General features: G+C 41.4%; 1 protein-coding gene across 2 annotated transcripts in view; it reads left to right on the forward strand.

Annotated features, from left to right (window-relative positions):
- RORB (RAR related orphan receptor B) overlaps positions 1 to 21,736 on the forward strand; it is a 207,276-nt gene that overhangs the window by 138,672 nt on the left and 46,868 nt on the right. For both annotated transcript variants that reach the window (XM_064578971.1, XM_045883647.3), the window contains exons 3-4: positions 3,813 to 3,954; positions 12,151 to 12,552. In XM_064578971.1, coding sequence (XP_064435041.1) covers positions 3,813 to 3,954; positions 12,151 to 12,552 — 544 coding nt within the window. The remainder of the gene's footprint in view (positions 1 to 3,812; positions 3,955 to 12,150; positions 12,553 to 21,736) is intronic.

Below are 21,736 nucleotides of genomic sequence, written 5' to 3' on the forward strand. Positions count from 1 at the left end.
CCTTAGAAAGAAAAAAAAAAAAAAACAAGCAAGAGACTAAATACCACGGAGGAAATAAAAAACAATTCCACACCTAATTTCAAAGGGCAAAATGTCACAGAACAAACAAAATGCAGCTACACTCTGCGAGTGAAAAGTGATATGTTGGCAAAGTTAATGGTGAAAGCAATCATATTTTTGATCAAAGATGGAAGCAGAGTGAATCATCAATTTAAGATCAGTAGACTGGGGGCCCCTGGCTGGCTCAGTTGGTAGAGCACACGACTCTTGATCTCAGGGTTTTGAGTCCGAGCCCCACGTTGGGTAGAGAGATTACTTAAAAAAATAATTAAAAAATGTCTTTTAAATCAGTAGACTGAAGGAGATGTAGCACAATCATAAATTCTAAGAACCAACCTTAATCCTAACAGATTCAAATATATTTGAAATAAAACATACCATAACCATCAAATAGTGCTATGTAAAAAACAGGCAGTGTCTTCATAAGAGTCTCCAAAAAGTATGATTCCTGGAATTGAAACGGGAGCAAAGCAAAGAAAAAGAAATAAATGAAAATAAAGTGGGAAAAGGATGCAGAGAGGGAAGAATAACATGAATGTAACTAACCCATTGACAGCCTGCTTCAAAGGTGATTAGTGATAATCCATATTTGAACATCACGAGACATGCCTTGCATTCTGTTCCTCTGCAGACCTACAATTGAGAATCGCATGTTATCACACCTTAATGCAATTGTTTCCGATTCATCAGAAGAAACAATAAAGCAAAATTAGAAAAACAATTTTTTACTCTCCTTAGAGTAAGTTATTACTACCTCTGGGAGGTGGACAAATAGTTTTCTTCGTAAACGCTAATAATTTTAGAATCTGAACCCTCCAGGGAAAGCTTTTCCACCACTGGGTTGGTTTATTATGCAATTTTAAGGCCTCTGGTCTAGTTTACAAAGAATCCACCAAATACATTTTTTTAGACCAGTGTCAAAGTGTGGCTGTTTTGTGTTTCATTGTATAAGCTCTATTAAGAAAATGCCTGCTTTCAAAATATGAGCTTATGTTCATGTTAACAAGCAAAACATTTTAAACAGTAATTTCCAGAAGATTTAACTATGGAACACATATATTCCAACAGGTCAATAGTCAGAAACAAGTGTGTAGGTTCCTGTCATCTTTTCTATTTAAAGGAAGAAGACACAATCCTAGAAATGACACTGCTGTTCGGAAGCATACTCTGAAGTTGTAGCCAAAATGACATTGTACACGACACTACTTTTTTTTATTTCCTGGGAAAACCCACATGTGTAAATATGCTGCATTTTTCTCCAAATAGAAAACTCAAGAAACTCTGTTCAGAATAAGATGTCAGAATCCCCACGTTCAGTATCAACCTCTGAATTTTCATAATACAGTTCTTGAGTCAACATAAACAACCCATTTCAAATAACCTCAATTCAGCTTGTGCACTTATTCAAATTCCTCCTCATTCAATAAAATTTGAAACAGAATCTCTTTTTCATGCCAAAGACCTCATTTGCAATAATGAGCAACAGATAAGCAAGAAATGCCTCGTAATTAATGTCAAATTGCCTTAAATTAGGACTGTAGCTGTGACTTCAAAAGTCTTCTCTGTCAGCTCTTTTGCTAAGTGGCACTAGAGTATCCAAAGATAAAAACCACCAATTCTTTCTTAAAATGTAAATTCCAAATCCTCTTTTATCAAGACTGATGGGCTGAAGTTATGGCTTCTGACAGCTTTGATGGTACAGATCTTCCTTGACCTACATGGGGGTTATGTCCCTACAAACTCAGGGTGAGTTGAAAATATCTTAAGTCAAAAATGCATTTCATACACTTAACCTACCCAACATCATGGCTTAGCCTAGCCCACCTTACATGTGCCTGGAACACTAATACTAGCTTATAGTTGGGCAAAATCATCTAACACAAAGCCCATTTTATAATATAGTGTTGAATATCTTATGTAATTTATTGGATACTGTACTGAAAGTGAAAACCAGAATGGCTGGGAGTGCATGGGGTTGTTGACCCTCGTGATCACCAGTCTGACTGGGAGCTGGGGCTGCAGCCCTACCCAGCATCACAAGAGCGCACCAGACCGCCTCTCACTAGCCTGGGGAAAGATCCAAATTCAAAATTCAATGTATGGTTTCTACTGAATGCGTACTGCTTTCACACCATCTGTAAAGTCAAAAAATCATAAATCGCACCATTATATGTTGGGAACCATTTGTCCAGTTCGAATGAATTCATGGAGCTCTTTAAAATAGAGCTCACATCCAAGCTCCCAGGGATTGAAATGATGTATTCCCTATACAAATGGTTCCCAACATATTATCTAAGTAATACACATGGATCTGTGGGCACCAAACTACTCCTTGATTTGAATGGCTTGAGGCTTACAACACAAAACAGGCTGGCATTTTTTCTCTCTAAAAAGATACCAGGCTACACATCCATTTCTGAAGTTCTTCACAAGAGTGGCCAAGCTCTCTTCATGTGCCACACCATGCCATATGAGAGCCCCAAACTAAAGGAAAATCGATAATCTTGATCCTCTTTAAACTTTTCGGGGTGTTTTGCATTAATGTTGATTCTTAATATAATGTGTTAAAATATTACTTATCCTGATTAACAAGTTTTTTGACTATTCTTAAATTTTGTGGCCAAGATGGTTGCCTCACTAGCTGCAACCCTAGTCCCAACCCTGCTCTATCCTTCTGTTGATAATTGAGGAAACCCAGATTTCCCCTGTAGGGTTTTCTGTAAGATGACTAATCCATAACTCAGCTATGGATTTATTTAGGAGGGTAGTGTATGGTCCATGGCAGTTAAGTTTGTACCAGAAAAACCCAAACTTACTTGCATGAAAACCTCGTACATCTCCCTAGCCTGAAGCCAAGCAAAGAGCATGAGTTCAGCTTTTATTTATTGCTTATTTTTATTGAAGACTTTATATACCATATTTCCTTTTTTAACATGAGGTTAATTATAAGGCACATCTCTGGTTTAAAAAACAACCTTCCCAGGGCGCCTGGGTGGCTCAGTTGGTTAAGCGACTGCCTTCGGCTCAGTTCATGATCCTGGAGTCCCGCGATTGAGTCCCGCATCGGGCTTCCTGCTCGGCGGGGAGTCTGCTTCTCCCTCTCCCTCTCTCCGTTTGTGTTCCCTCTCTCGCTGTGTTTTTCTCTGTCAAATAAATAAATAAAATCTTTTAAAAAAATAAATAAATAAAAATAAATAAAAAACAACCTTCCCAGATGCATTCTGGCCAAATTTAAAATTTTTCAAATAGGTAAAAATGCATCTTAGAAACTAGGAAGATCGTGGTACATGCTGCGCCTGCCCTCAGTACGGCTATTATGACCAACATCCCAAGTTCCTCACCCCCACAGCACTTACCATAAGGTTGTGTTATCGTCCCCATCACGTTTTGTCCTACTTGGCTTGGCAGTGACACTGTCCTTTGCCATGCCTTCTTCACTCACTGCTCTTTGAGGGCAGGAGCTCTGTTCTGTTTTTCTTTGTATAGAACAACACAGGTCACAAATGTCTTTAGTAAACATTGATTAAATGAATGAATGAAAGATACCTTCAGCTCTCTGTCAATAGTACATATTTCCCCCCAGTAGAAACATCTGTAAGCTAACCAAGGAGAAGTGTCCAAAAAAAAAAAAATTTTTTTTTTAATTAAACTCCGTTCCAGTCACTGTAGAAAATGTAGCAAAGATGTAAGTTAATTATCTCCATTTTCTTTCTTATAAATCGATCTCCCTCCCATTCTCTTTTGGCTTCTAGGGCTTCTTCAGGAGGAGCCAGCAAAACAATGCCTCTTATTCCTGCCCAAGGCAGAGAAACTGTTTAATCGACAGAACCAACAGAAACCGTTGCCAACACTGCCGACTGCAAAAGTGTCTTGCCCTGGGAATGTCGAGAGATGGTGAGACACTGACTTCTTGTTTCTTACTTGAAGGCTTTCACATGGATGCTTTGCTGGAGTCTATTTAAACCACCAGAATGATTCTAGACAAAGGAAATTGGGGATACAAAGAAAAGAAAACGATGTGCTGGTAGTGCATGAAGAGGAAAAGTAAGAACGTATAAAAACATTGTATTGCCTCTGAAGTAGGAAGAAAGGAAAGACTTCACTATAACTCAGGGAGCAACCTGTGCTAACAAGGTTTGGTGAGAGCCACAGAGGCCTAGGTTGAAACTTATCTAGGTTTGCCCACGCATGAGCGGTTTCCTAGAATGTGAGATTTTCAGAGCTGAAACCAGGGAGAGTTTCAGGCAAACTGGGACCATTTGGTCACTGGGTAAGTCTGACAGGTACACAGGTTGCTTGGTATGTGGAGATGTTAAGGAACAGCATGCATTTCTGTAGGAAGCCCAGAAGTTCTACTACTGGGCATGGACTTTTGTGAAGCATCATGAAAATTGCAAAGGCTATAACAGAAGTCCAAGTCCTAAAAGGGCTGTGTGGGTGGTGTCCTTCTCATAATATGGCCCAAATGGGTGAGGTGGGTCCCCAACTGAATTTCTTAGATTAATGAAAGAGAACAAATAAACTCACACAAAGAATTTCATCTAGTGTTGCTTCCATTTTTAAGCACTCATCTCAACTAATTATTTCCCCACTGACTTTGGCTACAGCACTCCTGTATCAGGTTGTGAGCAACCCTGAGTCCTGGTGGCATTTCTGTCTTGTTCTCACTGTATCCTCAGGGTCTGGTTAAAAGCAGGCACCTATTTAGGTTTGTTGAATGAACCGTGGAATTCTCTTTTACCTGGAGCCTGAGACACAGACAGTACCCCTGGACTTTTTCTCTTTATGTGAATCATTGTGGACTCTCTACCTCTGGTCACACTCCGTCTAATGAAGTTCAAGGTAGTATGAATGAGAGGGAGGGAGGGAAGGAAGGAAGGAAGGAAGGAAGGAAGGAAGGAAGGAAGGAAGGAAGGCAGGCAGGCAGGCTGGCTTTCATACTTTAAAGAAATATGGGTAATTGGCATGCACCATCTCTTGGTATAAAGGGATTTTATGAGTTACTGTGAGCCTTTTACTCATTTGAATGAAATCAGTTCTCCATAAGTCTTGATATCTAAACATATAAACTGCTTACTTCTTAGCTTGCATTCTCAGAATACTTATATCATAAATTTTTGTTTACCTTTTTTCTACTTCCCAACACACCTAACTTTTCCTTGAGTAAAAGTATACCCAGGAGACAAATTTGACCAAAAACATTGAAAGAATCTGACTTTGAGCCCTTCAGTTTATAGATAGCTTCTAAAGTTGCAGAGATAGAAGTTTCCAAAACTTTTCTATTAACTAACTGACTTTTTGTTTGTTTTTCTAGACTTGCTAACTGTGTAGACTACTCCTAGGGTAAATCTATTGCACTGTGTACTCCCACATAACTAAAGTGAAGAAGGTGGAGGATGGGGATTTAGTGGTTTTAAGGATTTATTTGGTGAAATTGTATGGGAACTTGAGTTGATGATTTTATACCTCATTTTCACCATAGTGAGGCAGCATATTAATTGACAGTATATGAATTGGCAGGATATATTAATAATTGAGCAAAAAGAATAAGCCATTGGTTATTTGTATTTGTTACTTCTTCCTACAATAAAAGAAAGTATCTCTTTTGGAAGGGCAGGTCTTGGGAGTCCATGCTGGTGAACAGAATTATGCACAAGAAATAGGCAATGTTCTCAAAATCTAGGAGATTGTCTGAATCCCATGGCATAAAAGAAATTGTTGGGAGGAAGGGTTATTTAATGGACAGAGCCCCAGTCTACTCTCAAGGGGGAAGAAATTTACTGTACATAAACTTGCAGGTAACAGCAATACAATGTCTAGGGATCCTGGGGATGCAGGATAATGATCCATCTTAGATTTAGGTCCAGAGACAGTCCTGAGGCTTCCAGAGACATCTTCAAAAAGATGTCCTAAACATGTCTTATGTCAAACTAATAATGAGGAGAAATGCTCAGGGATGGGAGTAGTGGTTGGGAAGGAGGCTAAGAGGCTCCAGCAGAAGCAAAAGATGATTCTTTCTAAGGGAAAACGATTCTTCTTGACTACATTATGTAGAGGAAGTTTCGTCTAAACCTTCATCATAAAGGGTACCTTATAGCAAATAAATTATATCAATACCAAGGTATCTGACTAGGTTTAATCTTTTGATATGTAATGCCTTGTTTGTGGGTTGATGATTTCAAAAGCCCTAAAGTTATGGTTAATTATCTATGTCTAGTTAGGACTCAAGAATGAGAGGTGGTACTTTCCCTGCCACTAATTTATTATACTTAGCTTCTACTGATCAGGCAAGTATTTTCAAGTACCAGGAGCCAAGGTAAAATGCCCTCACACCTAACTTCTTTCCACATACACCTTGCCCATCTTCCTTCAGACAAAAAGTGGCATCTTCATTTTGCTATTTGCATTTGCTTTCTATCAATTATACGTGGCACCAAGAATGTTTATTTCACCTAACCTGGTCGCCAAAGCAACATGGCTTCTTGTAGATAGATACCTTGATATAACTGTTAAAATCACTGAACTTTCATTATTTCCTGAATTTCCACTTCTATCGTGGTTTATCAGTCAAGGCCCATATATGAGTAGACAAAAAACTCAATAACAAATTTGCCCACCAAATCTTCTCCACCATCTTTTTTTATTTTTCTTTTTAATGGACCCTTCACAAACGTTAGTTGCAGGATTCTTCAGGATAACTGTTTCCAACTATACTACTACAAACAGACAAAACCCAGAAAAAAAAAATGCTTGGTGTCAGTAGGAAGATTTGGGGCCCCAAAGAGAAAGCATGATACTCACCTTGCAATAACTGAGTGTGTGCCCTCCTAAATGACATGCATCTGTGAAAAAACAGGAGCTGCCCTACAAGGACAGGTTTAACAGATGAGGCTTCTACTTCTCCAGAATGGCATTGTCCAATATCCAGAATGGTATCCACATGTCCCTATTTAAATTTAAGTTTAAATTTAAATTGGATAAAATTAAATTTAATCTTTAATTACATTTAAAATTCACCTCTTCACTCACACTAGCTATATTTCAGCTAGTGTGTGTTTCAATAGCCACATGTGGCTTGAGGCGGCCATCTTGGAAAGCGTAGAGCACATTCGAGCATCACAGGAAGTTCTGCTGGGAAAGGAGAGGGATGAGAGAGAATAGTTTTAAATTATGGATAGGGTTGGGTAGGTTGAATCTGATCTTCTCTACAAAGCTTAGAGCACTCTAAAAAAAGGCACATCCTTGGAATTGAAAAGAGTTAAATTAAGACCGGTTTCCTTGGTAAGCAGCAAGATGTAAGAATAGAGAACTTTACAACCAAAAGATGGTAAGATAAAATAACTTCCAAAATGACTATGTTAGTTCTACAATTGGGTTCTCTTGAAGCCAAAAACCCATATCCAGATGTCATGGGTTGGTAAGTAGAAATCTTCAAAGAATCTGACTTTGTTTTGTAATTACTCCAAAAAGCTTCTGTTCCATTTAGAATCCCACAATCCAAATAAATATGAAAAGATTCCCAATATTTTGCATAAAATTGTTCCTTGCTAGTGTGGGATCAAGATGAGTGATAAGAGCATATCATAAGCAAATACCATCATCCCTGAATATTTATAAAGCACTTGTGATGTATACAGAATCATGCGAGTTTGAGAGCTAGCAGTTTAACAAGTGGCTGCCTCTATACTCAAGTGAACATCATCAACAGAATAATTCAAGTTTGAGAGGGGCAAACACTTAAAATATGTGCCATTCTGATTAATGAGTAGTGGTAAGAAGAATGCTAATACTTGAAAATATAATAGTAATATGGCTTTTGTTAGAAATAGGCCTATTAATACAACAAATTTTTTTTTACAAATGGTGACAAGGAATTATTTATATATATATAAAATGTCAAGAGGGCGCCAGAACTTAGCCTTTTAAGGAGAGTTTTCAGTAGATTTATTTGTTCCATGCACTGGAATCCTTTTCCCCAAATATGTCACTACTTTTGTTACAGGAAGGGGCACAAAACTGAAACACTGGCTCACCGAAGTTTCTGAAATGAGTGGAAAATTTATTCTAAAATAGTATTATAGTAATTGTCAGCAACGTTCTTGATTTAGGATGAAGACGGATAATTCCAAAATGTAGGAGAGCTTTAAGTTGTCTCTGAAACTATTTCAGTTTGTTCGTTGACCTGGTAAGTCAGTACCTTGGAAAGGGCATAACTATTTACCATTGGGTTTTCAGAAGTTTACCAGGGCAGAGGTCTTGACAGCATACTTATTTGACATCGTTTGCTTTGATTATGAGATCTATGGTTAAGAGCAGATTTCTGGACCTAAAATTATTTAATGTAGGGTCCTAACTGGGTTCACTCATTCATCAGCCGCTGGCTATAGGTCAGTCTGTGCCTCCACTGAAGGTGGAAAGCCTTGTCTGGAAAGATCGAGGTGGCTGGGGCTGGGCTTCACAAACCTTATCCTCTAGCAAGCTAGTTAAGGCATGTCCTTTTCCTGGTGAAATATTCAATCACACAAACACCTCTGAAGCCTCTGTTTGTGTCACATGTCTATCTCCCATTGGCCCCAAGCAGGTCACATGACCCTGAGACAAGGGTGGGGCAGGGGGTCTGCGGAGAATGAAAGGGCCTTGCGTATTGGGGGGGGGGTGCGGGGAATAGGTAAGAGGAATCAGGGTCATCAATGCAATCAATCCACCGCAATGTATATTTCACCTAAATATAGAGTGTATGGAAATTGGAAGCAAGGTTTAAATGGAAACGGTTTTAAAAAGAGACATTGCATTTATGTCTTCGTGAGAGAGGAGTTTCAGAACCCCAGTTGTTTTTTCTTTATAGATTTTAAACAAACAAATGCAAAACTATTCTACTAAAGTAACTCAGAAAGTAGATCTACTCCATGGGGTGCCTGGGTGGCTGTCAGTTAAGCATCTGCTTGGGGCTCAGGTCATGATCTTGGGGTCCTGGGATCAAGCCCCACATGGGGCTCCCTGCCCAGGGGGAAGCCTGCTTCTTCCTCTCCCTCCACCTCTCCACCCTGCTCATGCTCGCTCTCTGTCTCCCTCCCTCCCTCCCTCCCTCTCTCTCAAATTAAAAAAAAAAAAAAGAAAGTAGATCTACTCCAGCCAAAATAAAATTTTGATCTACAATAGATAGAAATTTTATATCCACCTGCATAGCTCTGTAATAAATGGCTGTACTGAACCTACATGAATGCAAAGAACAGGTTAGCAAATAAAGAAGGGTGTCAGTTAATTTCTTGGGGGGGAAAACGTTCTTCTTTCTGAATCAAAAGTTATCATGGTTTATTTTTTCTTATACAAAAAGTTTTTTCCCGAAGGAATTTATATGTATATAAAACATATAAATTTACATATTTATAAATTTATTTATGAAATTATTATAATGTTATATATGTTATTTGTAAAGATATAATATAAAGGTACAAAGAATGCTTTCCCTAAAATTTTCTTTAGAATATGGTCCATGGACAAACTGGAAATATCATAGCACATAAATGTGTGTCTGAGAAACAGAATCTAACAAAGACCGTTTCTCTACCAACAAAGTTAAACACAATGATCTAAATGATTCCAGACTCTCTAAAAATGACAGTTGAGGTGGTAAGGGGAGTTTGGTGTGAATTAAACATATGAATTGTCTTCAGTCAGAAAACTTACTATATAATCACCCCTTTGTTTTTCTATTTAGGCAGCACCAGAACTTAGTCTTTTCAGGAGGATTAAGGAGAAACAGGAAGTTTGGGCTGCTCTAAATCCAGCCTTCATAGCCACAACCTTCCAGCAGGCAGGCAGGAGGAAGACACATGTCCCCACGCTCAGAAGTATAAGTGGCACTTCCATTTACTTCCTGCCACCCAGAACTTAGTCACATAGCTGCACCTGCCAGTGAGGGAGGCTGGGAAATGTGGTCTCCATTCTGAACAGCCGATGCTTAGATAGAATTTGGTAGCTCTGTAACCCCCAGAAGGAGATAATGAACATTGATGGAACCTGGCAGGGGACAGGGGTGTTGGGAAATGGTAGCTCTTTCACAGTAGGCAGTCTCCTCTGAGGACTCTCTGTGCTGGAGAGCTCTTCAGCGCTTCCTCGTTTAGTTTTTCTCAGAAATTAAGCTCCCCAACGCTAGTGACTGAATCCAGGAATCGGACCTGCTTCTACCTCCACTTTCTTCTTTTTACATTCCCTGGGCTCCCAATAACAAAAGGTGATGGGGGAGGGGGATGCCTGGGTGGCTCGGTCCATTAAGCATTCAACTCTTGGTTTCTGCTCAGGTCATGATCTCAGGGTGGTGAGATCAAGCCTGGAGTGGGCTCCACGCTTGTCCCTCTCCCTCTGCTCCTCTCTCTGCTCACTTCACTCTCTCTCTCTCTCTCTCTAAAATAAATTAATAAAATCTTTTCTTAAAAGAAGGTGATGGGAACATTGTCAGGAATGAAAAGAAAATGGAAACTCAGAGGGGAAACTCCATGTTTGTCACAGTGCCCACCATTAACATGAGCTGAACGACGGAGTGTTTGATGATTCAGACAAGATGGCCCCTTGGCTTAAAATAGTCACAGCCTAAACTGGGAGTTTAGGAAAACTAAAAAAGCTTGTGAGGAAAAATGTCAATATCCATAGCAGTTCAGGAGGTTAAGCTCTCCTAGTTAAGAAACAATGAATTCAGATCAAAGCACCATCAGATTACTCTGTGACCACTTACAGAGCCTCTTCCTCCTTTTTCCTTAGAATGCCTAAGGATTTTTCCAGAAGAGATGGGCAATATAAAACTTGAGGGTGGTAGAACAAGAAAGGAGGGGTAACAGTGGGATCACTTGCCAAGCACTGGATATACATAACTGCTATTTTCCAAAGACTCTTCGAATTTGGTCCCAAAAGCGAACTGAAGACAAATGCTTACTTAAAATTGTGTTTATCACCCTGTGCCACATCCTTAGTCTTACCCAATATGCTATTTAGAAAATGTGAAATACGGGATGCCTGGGTGGCTAAGTCAGTTAAGCATCTGCCTTCAGCATAGGTCATGATCCCCAGGTCTTAGGATTGAGTCCTGCATGGGGCTCCTTGCTCAGCGGGAGCCTGCTTCTCCCTCTGCCTGCCACTCTCCCTGCTTGTGCTCTCTCTCTCTCTCACAAATAAAATTTTAAAAAAAGAAAAAAAAATGTGAAATAATAGGACCCCATCCAACAATCTGGTAACCCTAGTGCTTAGCTGGGGAAGCTAAGAATGAATGTTGGTTGACTTTTTTTTTTTAATTTTATTTTATTATGTTAATCACCGTACAATACATCATTAGTTTTTGATGTCGTGATCCACAATTCATTGTTTTCGTTGACATTTTGTTTTTTAAAGATTTTATTTATTTGATAGAGACACAGCGAGAGAGGGAACACAAGCAGGGGGAGTGGAAGAGGGAGAAGCAGGCTTCCCGCCTAGCAGGGAGCCAGATGTGGGGCTCGATCCCAGGACCCTGGGATCACGACCTGAGCCAAAGGCAGACGCTTAACAACTGAGCCACCCAGGCGCCCCAATCCTGGTTCCTTCTTATGTGTGGGGGAAAAAATCCACAAACCAAAAACTACCAAATAGTGCCTGCTATTAAAATGTCAGCAGGGGCGCCTGGGTGGCGCAGTCGTTCAGGTCTGCCTTCGGCTCAGGTCATGATCCCAGGGTCCTGGGATCGAGTCCCACATCAGCGGGGGGTCTGCTTGTCCCTCTCCCACTCCGCCTGCTTGTGTTCCCTCTCTCGCTGTGTCTCTCCCTCTCAAATAAATAAATAAAATCTTAAAAAAAAGAACCAGGATTATGCCTTCTAACTTCATAGCAATAAGAAAGAGGTAAGTTTTGACATTTCTTGGTGGCTTAGAGTTACTCCTCACTATGCACATGAACCAGTCCAGCCCTCCCGAGTGCAGCCTTCGGCCGCATGCGGGCTGCAGATGAGCGCACTCCCGGGCTTCTGGGCGCTAGGACTCCGTGCATGTGCTGTCGAGCCCTGGGCTTGCCCAGATGATAACCCCAAGCGTTCTCTCCCGCTTTTCTCTCTGCCCTCCCGCGCAGCTGTGAAGTTCGGCAGGATGTCCAAGAAGCAGAGGGACAGCCTGTATGCTGAGGTGCAGAAGCACCAGCAGCGGCTGCAGGAACAGCGGCAGCTGCAGAGCGGGGAGGCCGAGGCCCTGGCCAGGGTTTATGGCGGCAGCATCAGCAACGGCCTCAGCAGCCTCAACGGCGAGGCCGGCGGCGCCTACGCCAACGGACACGTCATCGACCTGCCCAAGTCCGAGGGGTATTACAGCGTGGATTCGGGCCAGCCGTCCCCTGATCAGTCAGGACTTGACATGACTGGGATCAAACAGATAAAGCAAGAGCCCATCTATGACCTCACGTCCGTCCCCAACTTGTTTACCTATAGCTCTTTCAACGGCGGGCAGCTGGCGCCAGGGATAACGATGCCCGAAATCGGTAAGTGGGAGTCGCCTCCCAGCTCCCTTTTGGCAGTTCTGCTTTGAAGTCGCCTTGGTCCTGTGGAGCAGGGTCGTGGTCGTAGGTCTAGGTTCGATGGCTTGTGTGCGTGGCTTCTAGTAAAAAACACTGTTTGATCTAAAAATTTTTTGTGATAAACGTCCTTGGTCCCCTGCCCCGTAAAAGTTGATGTCAAGCGAAGGAGGAAGGAAGACATGATCAACAGGAAGATGCTATCTGTAAAGAACAGATGCTCTCTGTTGAATTTGGGTTCGTCACTGAAGGAAAACTGTTATTGGTATAAACAGGAGAATTTCAGCAAGTGTTCAGAGTGATTATTCAAAATAAAATAGCTAAGGGATGTAGAAGCAGTATGTAATACCTGAATGAACAGGGCTCCAGCTCTTCCTCTAAGATAACTTGGGACTAGCCAGAAGCAAATAGTACCTCGGTTTCCTTCTTTTTAAAGGCAGAGGGGTAGACCAGAAGACCGCTATGTCTCTTGTAAATCTGAATTCAAGAATTCTACCTGGGAATAGAGTCTAAATTCCTGGCAGTGAAAAGAGGGTAGTCTGGAATGTTACAGAACATATGAGCAACCAATAAGTTACACTGAATATTGCCAGCTTTATTTTACCCTGTTAAGCTCAGGAGTCTATTAAATGTTTAACCAGTTGATCTCATTAACTAACTGCCATAAAAATATTGATGTAGGTTTAATACATGAGCCTCCTGGGTCATGAAGTTGCCTGTTAACAGTAGCCTAGAAGAGCTACACGAACAGTGGCTCTACCAGGCTTCATTGTGTTATTTGGTATGGGGGGGGGGGTGGGAGGGAAGCGAGCTAGGCCTCAGGAACCTTGGAGAAGCCTCCTCCTCATATCCTGCCCTGAGAGGTGGCAGAACCAGGCCACCTGAGTTCAGATGCTGACTCTGGCTTATTATTTAAGCTGGAGCCCAAGTTTCTGGATCCCAGTTTGCTCATCTTTCAAAAAGGAAAAGTATTAGTTCCTAGATCACACGGTCGTAGTAAGAATTAAATGAGTTCATACTTGCAAAACAGAGCAATGTTTGACACTCAGCAAGTGTTCAATGGTTATTATTTGCATGCCAGTCACCTTCTCTGTCTAAACTATGAGTAGGAGCCCAAAGCCTACGAGCGTTTTAAATAAAGTTGATGTGAACACATAATGAAGTACATGCCATATGTATCTTGGCTACTTCTACCATCTGGTTGAGGAAGATGTGATGTTACACAGTTACAAAACCTGAAACATTATGTCTCTTTTTTAGCAATTTAGCATGTGACAGTGAGTAAAGCAGTTGTTGACAAAGCACCCGCAATGACATTCACAGCTGAGAGATACAGAAAACTAAGCATCAGCAATCGTGACAAATACTCATTTTTATTGCTACCCTTAACCTTGGTTTTTTAACTATGTCATAAGCACTTCACATGCATTTAATTTTCACAAACGTCTTAAAAGTAAAAATATTCCCATTTTACAGATGTGGAAACAGAGGCTTAGGGGTGTCTCATGGCCTTTCCTGGGTCCTTCGGTTCCATCCAGGCAGTCTGATTCCAGTCCTTTTGCTTATCCATTACCCTGCTACCTGCTCTGGGTTTAATATCCACAAACTGCACTGTCAACCAACTGGATCAGTCTTTTAAAGTGGAGTCGCTCCAGGTGCCTGGGGGACTCAGTCAGTTAAGCGTCTAAGTCTTGATTTCGGCTCAGGTCATGATCTCGGGGTTGTGAGATTGAGCCCCACGTCGGGCTCCACACTGGGCATGGAGCCTGCTTAAGGTTCTCTCTCTCCCTTTCCCTCTGCCCCTCCCCCTGTCTCCCTCTCTTAAAAAAATAAATAAATAAAGTGGAGTCACTCAGTCTTTCCAAGGAGACATATTAAAAAGAAAAAGAAATAGGCACCATTTTTTGCTTTTATCCTCCTTCATATCTAAATATCTGAGTCTGGTCTTGATTTTGAATATACGTATAAAACATAATGAGGCAGAAATTCATAATCATTGGGCAGTCTTCTGCCCCATACCCCAAAGGAAAGGCTTCTAAGAATTCAGGAACCACAATTTCTTTGTGATTTAGAATCAGTTGGAAGTATTAGGGAGAGAGAACTACAGCCAAAGCCATCAAGTCTGGGTGCGCATCTCCCAGTAGCTTTTCCTCTCTGGCCCTCAGTCTATTTATTTATGAACTGATGCATTTGGACTAGATGATTTCAAAACTCGTCCAGAGTTTCTACAGACATCAACACCCAGAAAAAACTAGCATATATTTTTCCTATTTCTCCATACCATTAGTATTTAGGGATCTCTAGCTACGCTGTGAAGTTTTGGGGGTTTCTTCCATCAGACTTTGAGGGATGCAACTGGCTTGCCCTGCTGCTATTCCCAAGTTTAGCAGGCTCCCAAACCTAGGTAGTGACTTGGTTCACATTTCGTTTGAACAACAGTGCCATCTAGTGGACACAAACTGCTGTGGGTGTCAAAGGCAGATAACCTATGACAAGCCACAGAATTGCGGTACACTCTTCTTTCTTGCACCATCCAAAAAACTGTCGCTCATTGTACTAAAACACCACGTCCGCAGCAGTACCGTTGAGCAGAAAAGCATCAGTGGTATGGGATGGTGGTGAAGAACTCTGGTTCTAAAGCAGAATTGTCTGAGTTCAAAACCTTCCTTTCCCGACAGCAATTTCCCTAATCTCTTTGGGTCTGTTGTAAACCTGGAACAACAATAGTCCCACAAGAGGGTGTTGATGAAGTGAGTTAATGTTCATAAGTTCTTAGGAGGGCACCTAGCGAGCGTAGGCTGTACTATTATTATTAATGTAATTGGTATTACAATGTGATTCATATCATTATAATTAATAACATTAGTGGTTATTATAAGTAATATAATTACCTTTTCTTGAGCACCTGCACTGTGCTGAGCAAGGTCCTCCATTTAATTCTCATCACAGTTGTATTGTGCCTATCACGGAGGTAGCCGTATGTCCATTTTACAGATGAAAAAAGAAAAGGCTCCAAAGTTACAAAACCTGTAAAAAAGCAAAATAAGCATGTGAGCTCAGGTCTGAGTAACATCAGAAGCCATTCTTTGGACCATTATGCTCTATGTCCTCCCACCAAACAAAGGGAAACCCCTCACAAGTTAATTGGCATTCATGCAGCAAAACATGCTCAGGGTTTGCTGCCTGTCTGCCATCCTTCTAGGTGGTACAAAGAGCGCCCAGAGTGAGAATGCTGACATTTTGACCTGCCTTGATTAATGAGCATCTATACTAATCTGGCTGGTGGCAAGCTGTCACAGAAAGAACTCTGTGCAGACAAAATAGAAAATCTGATTTTAGCCACATTCTCACTGGGTGAATTGAAGGCGAAAGGACACTAAAGAATTTTTGAACATCATTCTTGGCTATTAGAAGCCCTGGTCTGCTTCCCCTGGTTTCTGAAGGAATAATGAGCTGTGTACAAGCAGGACATTATTCTGATATTGAGTTTATCATAAAAGCAGCTGTTTTTTAAAACCAGTTTTGGGGGCGCCTGGGTGGCTCAGTTGGTTAAGCAACTGCCTTCGGCTCAGGTCATGATCCCAGGGTCCTGGGATCGAGCCCCGCATCGGGCTCCTTGCTCAGCAGGGGGTCTGCTTCTCCCTCTGACCCTCCTCCCTCTCATGTGCTCTCTCTCTCTCATTCTCTCTCTCAAATAAATAAAATCTTTATAAAAAAAAAAAAACCAGTTTTGGGAATAGTTCATGTAGAATATGGTCTTGCAGCTTGGAATTAATTTAATCAAACCACATGTGTAAGAACTATGAAACAACTGTATAAGCAATAGTAGACTCGTCCCAAAAAGTGAGTTAAAGGAATGTCATGAGAGTCAGGAATATTCTCCAGAAAATCCAAGCTTATCTTTCTAAAAATATACCAAAGAAGCTACAAACTTCTTAGGTTTGTATGGAGAGAAATCTAGAAAATGCATGTTAACCTTTTTGAGCCTCAGAGGTGGATAGTGAAGAAATCATCCCATTTTGCAGATGAAGAAATTAAGGGATTTCTCTAGAACACAGAGTTAGGTGACAAAGCTTAAATTCTGATGTAGATAACTCTACTACCCTAGACTACCAGGCATTCTTTGGAAAACATATTTTTGAAATGTGCCAGGCCTTCAAGACCAGCAGATCATGGCTCCTGCCCTCACCAGCTAAGAGCCAGACATGAGAACAAACTATTACAATTCAGTGTGTCATATATTGTAAGTCTTGGACATGATGGTACCACAGACCCTCCTGGAGGTGAGGGAGATGGGAGGTATTGCTTACTCTGAGCCATATCTCTTAACAGGAATGGTTTATTCTCATGGCTTGGAAATAGAAAACAAAATGCGGGTAAACAAACAGAAAAATATGAAACATTTCAAGAATTATATCCTTGGGTTTCTCAAAAATCCCGTAGGAGGAAAAGTCATGAAATAAGACAAGGACGAAAGTAAGCTGCAAATTAATATTTAGGCAGGAGTATTAACTGGGCTTAGCTGGAACTTTATTTCAAGCTGGCGTGAGGATGCGTTGTATCTTCGGGGATAAAATTTTGCAGTTGTGGGTGGCAGGGAGAGGACACGGGCTAACAGATCCCCAGCGAGTGAGCGAGCAAAGAAGGAAGGGGAGGCTCCTATATGTGCTCCCCACTGTAACTCTTAGATGGGTTGGGGGATTCTATAGGACCAGTACTTTTAACAAAAGCTCATTTAAGCTCAAAGACGATTGGCAGCATATCTGCGAGGTACTAGACAACAAGAGAGTTCAAATAGCCAAACAATATGCTTTTAAAAACACGGGGTGGGGGGGGAATCCATCAAATTAGCTGTGAGGCTAAGTGGATAAATTACCTTTTACACACATCTCCTGAATTTGCTGTTGCTTTTAGTAATTTTCTCTCCAGATAAAGACAAAGAAATGTGAATTCCTTGGTCTCTCCTATATAATCTTAAATATAGATTTAATTTCCTATTTCTTGTGTGCTCTGTTTATGGAGCCTAGAATTTTAAGCATAAAAACTAGACATAAACCTTTTTTTTTTTTTTTTTTTTTTTAAGATTTTATTTATTTATTTGACAGAGACACAGTGAGAGAGGGAACACAAGCAGGGGGAGTGGGAGAGGGAGAAGCAGGCTTCCCGCTGAGCGGGGAGCCCGATGCGGGACTCGATCCCGGGACTCCAGGATCATGACCTGAGCCGAAGGCAGTCGCTTAACCGACTGAGCCACCCAGGCGCCCCCTTTTTTTTTTTTTTAAAGATTTTATTTATTTATTTGAGACAGAGAGAATGAAAGAGAGAGAGCACATGAGAGGGGGGAGGGTCAGAGGGAGAAGCAGACTCCCTGCCGAGCAGGGAGCCCGATGCGGGACTGGATCCAGGGACTCCAGGATCATGACCTGAGCCGAAGGCAGTCGCTTAACCAACTGAGCCACCCAGGCGCCCGAAACCTTTTTTTTTTAATTACCTATTCCAGAAGCTGAGTATTACTAGAGGAGATTACATAGAGATTGGTATGAAAGTGACCTAGTCCCTTTTACTACTACTGAATTCTATCCAGTCTACATAGAAACATAGAAGATCTCACTAGCGTGCTTTATTTGGGAGAATTCTATCAACATTGGTGTTTCAGTTGTTACTTATTAAGAACCCCAAGCAGGTGCTATGGTCTTAAGGTGGCACCTTTAAGGGCATATGCTTCTACAGATAAATCTTTTATAACTGCTTAAATCTATCTATGCATATTCACATGTATATTTAATAAATATACATTTCTCTATGCATAATTAACGACTCGTTCAGAAATGGTACAGAGAATAGAATTCAATTCTAGCTACACACTTCCTTTGTCCCCCAGTGGTACCAGTAACAAACACAGGTAGGCATGTGATTCAGGAGCAACTGTCTAGTAAGTCATTGAAATAGATAAAAATAGACCAAATTAGTGAGAAAAATCATTCAAGCAGCATGGGGAAAGGAAAGCCCAGTGCCTTTCATTCTCCCTTCCTTGCTTTGAGGGTAGACACCTTGGGAACTTCCACTGTCCTCCAATACCTCTTGCTCCTCCGACCCCTGCCAACCACAGGCCCTTTGCAGGCAGTTTAGGGACCATATATTAAAAATCCTTATTCCACATACTAGCCATGTGAACTTGTTCAAAATTAGTTCAGCTTTCTGAGGTTCAGTGTCTTTGTCAGAAAAATAAGGTGGGTTGGACTAAATGACGTTGAAGGATTACGATTCTCCCACCTCGTGGTGGGAGGTTTAGCCCTCTATACAAATATTCCCTCTGTTTTAGCCACTTCCCAAAGACAAGGATAGGGTGGTAGAGAGGAGGGACCTACAGGTAACTAGGCTGTTCTGCAAGATGCTCAAGTCCCTTGCCTGTGGCTGTCGCCAACCACACCTCCCTCACAGGGAGGAGGACCCGTGGGGTGGGATGACCCTATCAGTGATAAAGTTAATAGGCACAATCAAACCAGAACTATGCACCAGCCTCTTCTCTCCATCCACCCTCCTGAAAACAAAACAAAACGAAAACAAGAAACCAGATTAAAATGAGCATCAAAAATCACCAGAGACAGCTCAAGAAGAGGGTGGCAAGCAATCTCCAAATAGCCCGAGTTCATGTTCATTCAGTGTAAAGGATGGGATACTGTACAGAAACATCTTCAGGGTAAATCCGCCTGTCCTCACTGGCCCACTCCAACCTGACTACCTCCCTGAGTCTCTCTTGTGGGAAAAGAGGAGGCTGTAAAATGAAGATATGTTTTTGACTGCTAAGGGGCCTTAGCCTTAGCCCCAGGCCTACCAGGTTACCTTGGGCACTGGAGAGAGTCTTACTTGACTCCTCCAAAATTTTCACACCCCCTTGTTCTTTGCCACCTACAAAAGAGGCTGCTATCTCTAGAATCCTGCTTTCTATCTCAAGAGAAGTTTCCCAAATATGGGGACTGGGCTAATCAGCTCCAGTTGTCACATTTCTGGGATCTCTACCATGGCCACACTCTTGTATTAACTAGTCCATGGCTGTGCACTATTCTAGGGTGTCCTGGGACAAAGAACTGTAGTTCTTTGCTAGGGTCATTCAGATCCGTATCTTTCTAGATATCCTTTAATAACCTCACAAAGATGATCTAAAATCACCTAGTAATATGTTGTAGCCGCTCTAGTTCCAAGCTCTGTGCACTTACTGGAGTCAATGGCATGATGTATACAAAAGCACTTTGTGACCAGCAAGGCTCCGAACAAATAGAAAGATGGTTTACATTATAAGCAATACAAAGATACGTGCTCAGGTCAAGTGCTTGTACATGTATGCATATTAGTCGCTCCGTGCTTTACCTCTATTACTACAGCTTTCCTAATGTGCTAGCATTCACTCCAGTAGGTAAATATTCTAACTCACCTTTTCTGTTTTGAGTTGAAATTGCACAAAACTGATCTTTCTCAGTGGACTTTTCCTAGAGATACTAGTGCAGGATTAATTTTGGACTCAGAATTCAGAACTTCGTAAGACAACTCTAAAATCTACCAACAAGGAAGGGAGGGAGGGAGGGGGGAGGGAGGGAAGGAAGGCAGGCAGGCAGGACGGCAGGCAGGCGCTACTGAGAAGCTGTCAGAAAACCAATTCCACTTTATACACTGAATTTCAAAAGCCATGGTAGATATGAAATATTCTGCAGTAAGGAAGAGGAAGGGAGATTTCAAGAGGTTCTGCCTACAACTTGTCAAGGGGGGAAGTGTTTATGCTTACGAGATAGCCTCTGAAACAGCCCCCACGGTCAAACAGCATTTCGAGTCATTACAAGCTTTGACACTGGCTCTGGGCAAGAGCCCTGAATTGCTTTTCCACAGATGCGGGGTGGAGATGTACTGTTTTATCCATACTTCCACGCACCCATCTTGGGAAGAGCTTGGTTAGGGCTAAAGTACCACGAGGGCCATCGTGGAACACAGAAATGTCATTTGATGGCCAGGTCCCCGGAAGTGAAGGCACTTCGGTGCTTACTGGCGTAGGACACAACCAACCTGAGAGGCTCTCCCTGTCAACAGGCGCAGGATTTACTCCTGTGAGGTTTACCAGCGTGGGGGGACCTGTGGGAAATGTTCCTTGCTGGAAAGACTTTTTTTCCTTGTTTTATTTTTATTTTATTATTGTTTTGATTTTATTTTAGGATCTAAACTTTCCTGTGGCAAAATACCTTCAACCCTAAGGAGAAAAAATGTGCTATTTAAATTTGAGCCATGTTTCTAAGGCCCATTGTGGAAATGCTCTCTTGTTGTAGGACGACTTAGAGCTAGACTACTTAGAAAACACTTATTTTAAAACATTAGTCGACTAAAGGTATTATTTAAGGAATCGTTACTTTTTAAAATTTAGATTAAATGTTTGAAAATGTAAAATTTACCTCCCAAGATTTCCTCTGAAGTAGTTCTTTTTAAAGGTCAGAAGTGCACTGACTAAATTTCCAGAAGGAAGAGGGGGATTGCTTCAGTTTAAATTCACGGTCAATCCATAGGTCAACAAAATCTAAATAGTAAAAGTCAATCCTGATGATGGCCCTGAGCAATTTTCATAATTAGGTTTTCATCATTTGTGACCCACTAATTGTCCTTTGGGTAACGTGTGGAGGCATAGTCTTTTAAAGAGAGTAGGGGAAGATTTTAATGGACTCTGGTTGCATTGCTCTTGTTTGTCCCATCTGAGACTCTTCTGTCCTCTTACCCTCTGTAACTCTGCAAGACTTCCCCCTCATGAGTCAAAACAAAGAGAAATTCTCATGGAGCCCCTCAGACTCACGTAGCCATGTTTCACACAGCCCTTAGAAGATGTCTCTCCTGCCAAATCCTTCTGTAGATAGAAAATCAAACCCAAAGACACTAGGACTTTAAGATGTTAAGTGACTTCCCAAAGGGCACAAAGTAAAAATCTGAAGGGGTCCATGTTGGCTTCCTCTGTCTTACAAGATAGCTCCCTTTGAACTCATTAGTTCCAGGACATTGAAGTAAGTTGATATTTCCTGATTGTTCTGTGAAGGAGGTCTTTCACTATGAAAGTTAACTTTGAAATGTAATGTTTTCATAAAAGATTCTTTCTCAGTGTTATTAACTAGTTGAAGAAAGG

Source organism: Mirounga angustirostris, unplaced genomic scaffold (assembly GCF_029215605.1).
Source record: "Mirounga angustirostris isolate CCGP_5_RB_7025 unplaced genomic scaffold, mMirAng1.0.hap1 SCAF_15, whole genome shotgun sequence".
Lineage (NCBI taxonomy): Eukaryota > Metazoa > Chordata > Mammalia > Carnivora > Phocidae > Mirounga > Mirounga angustirostris.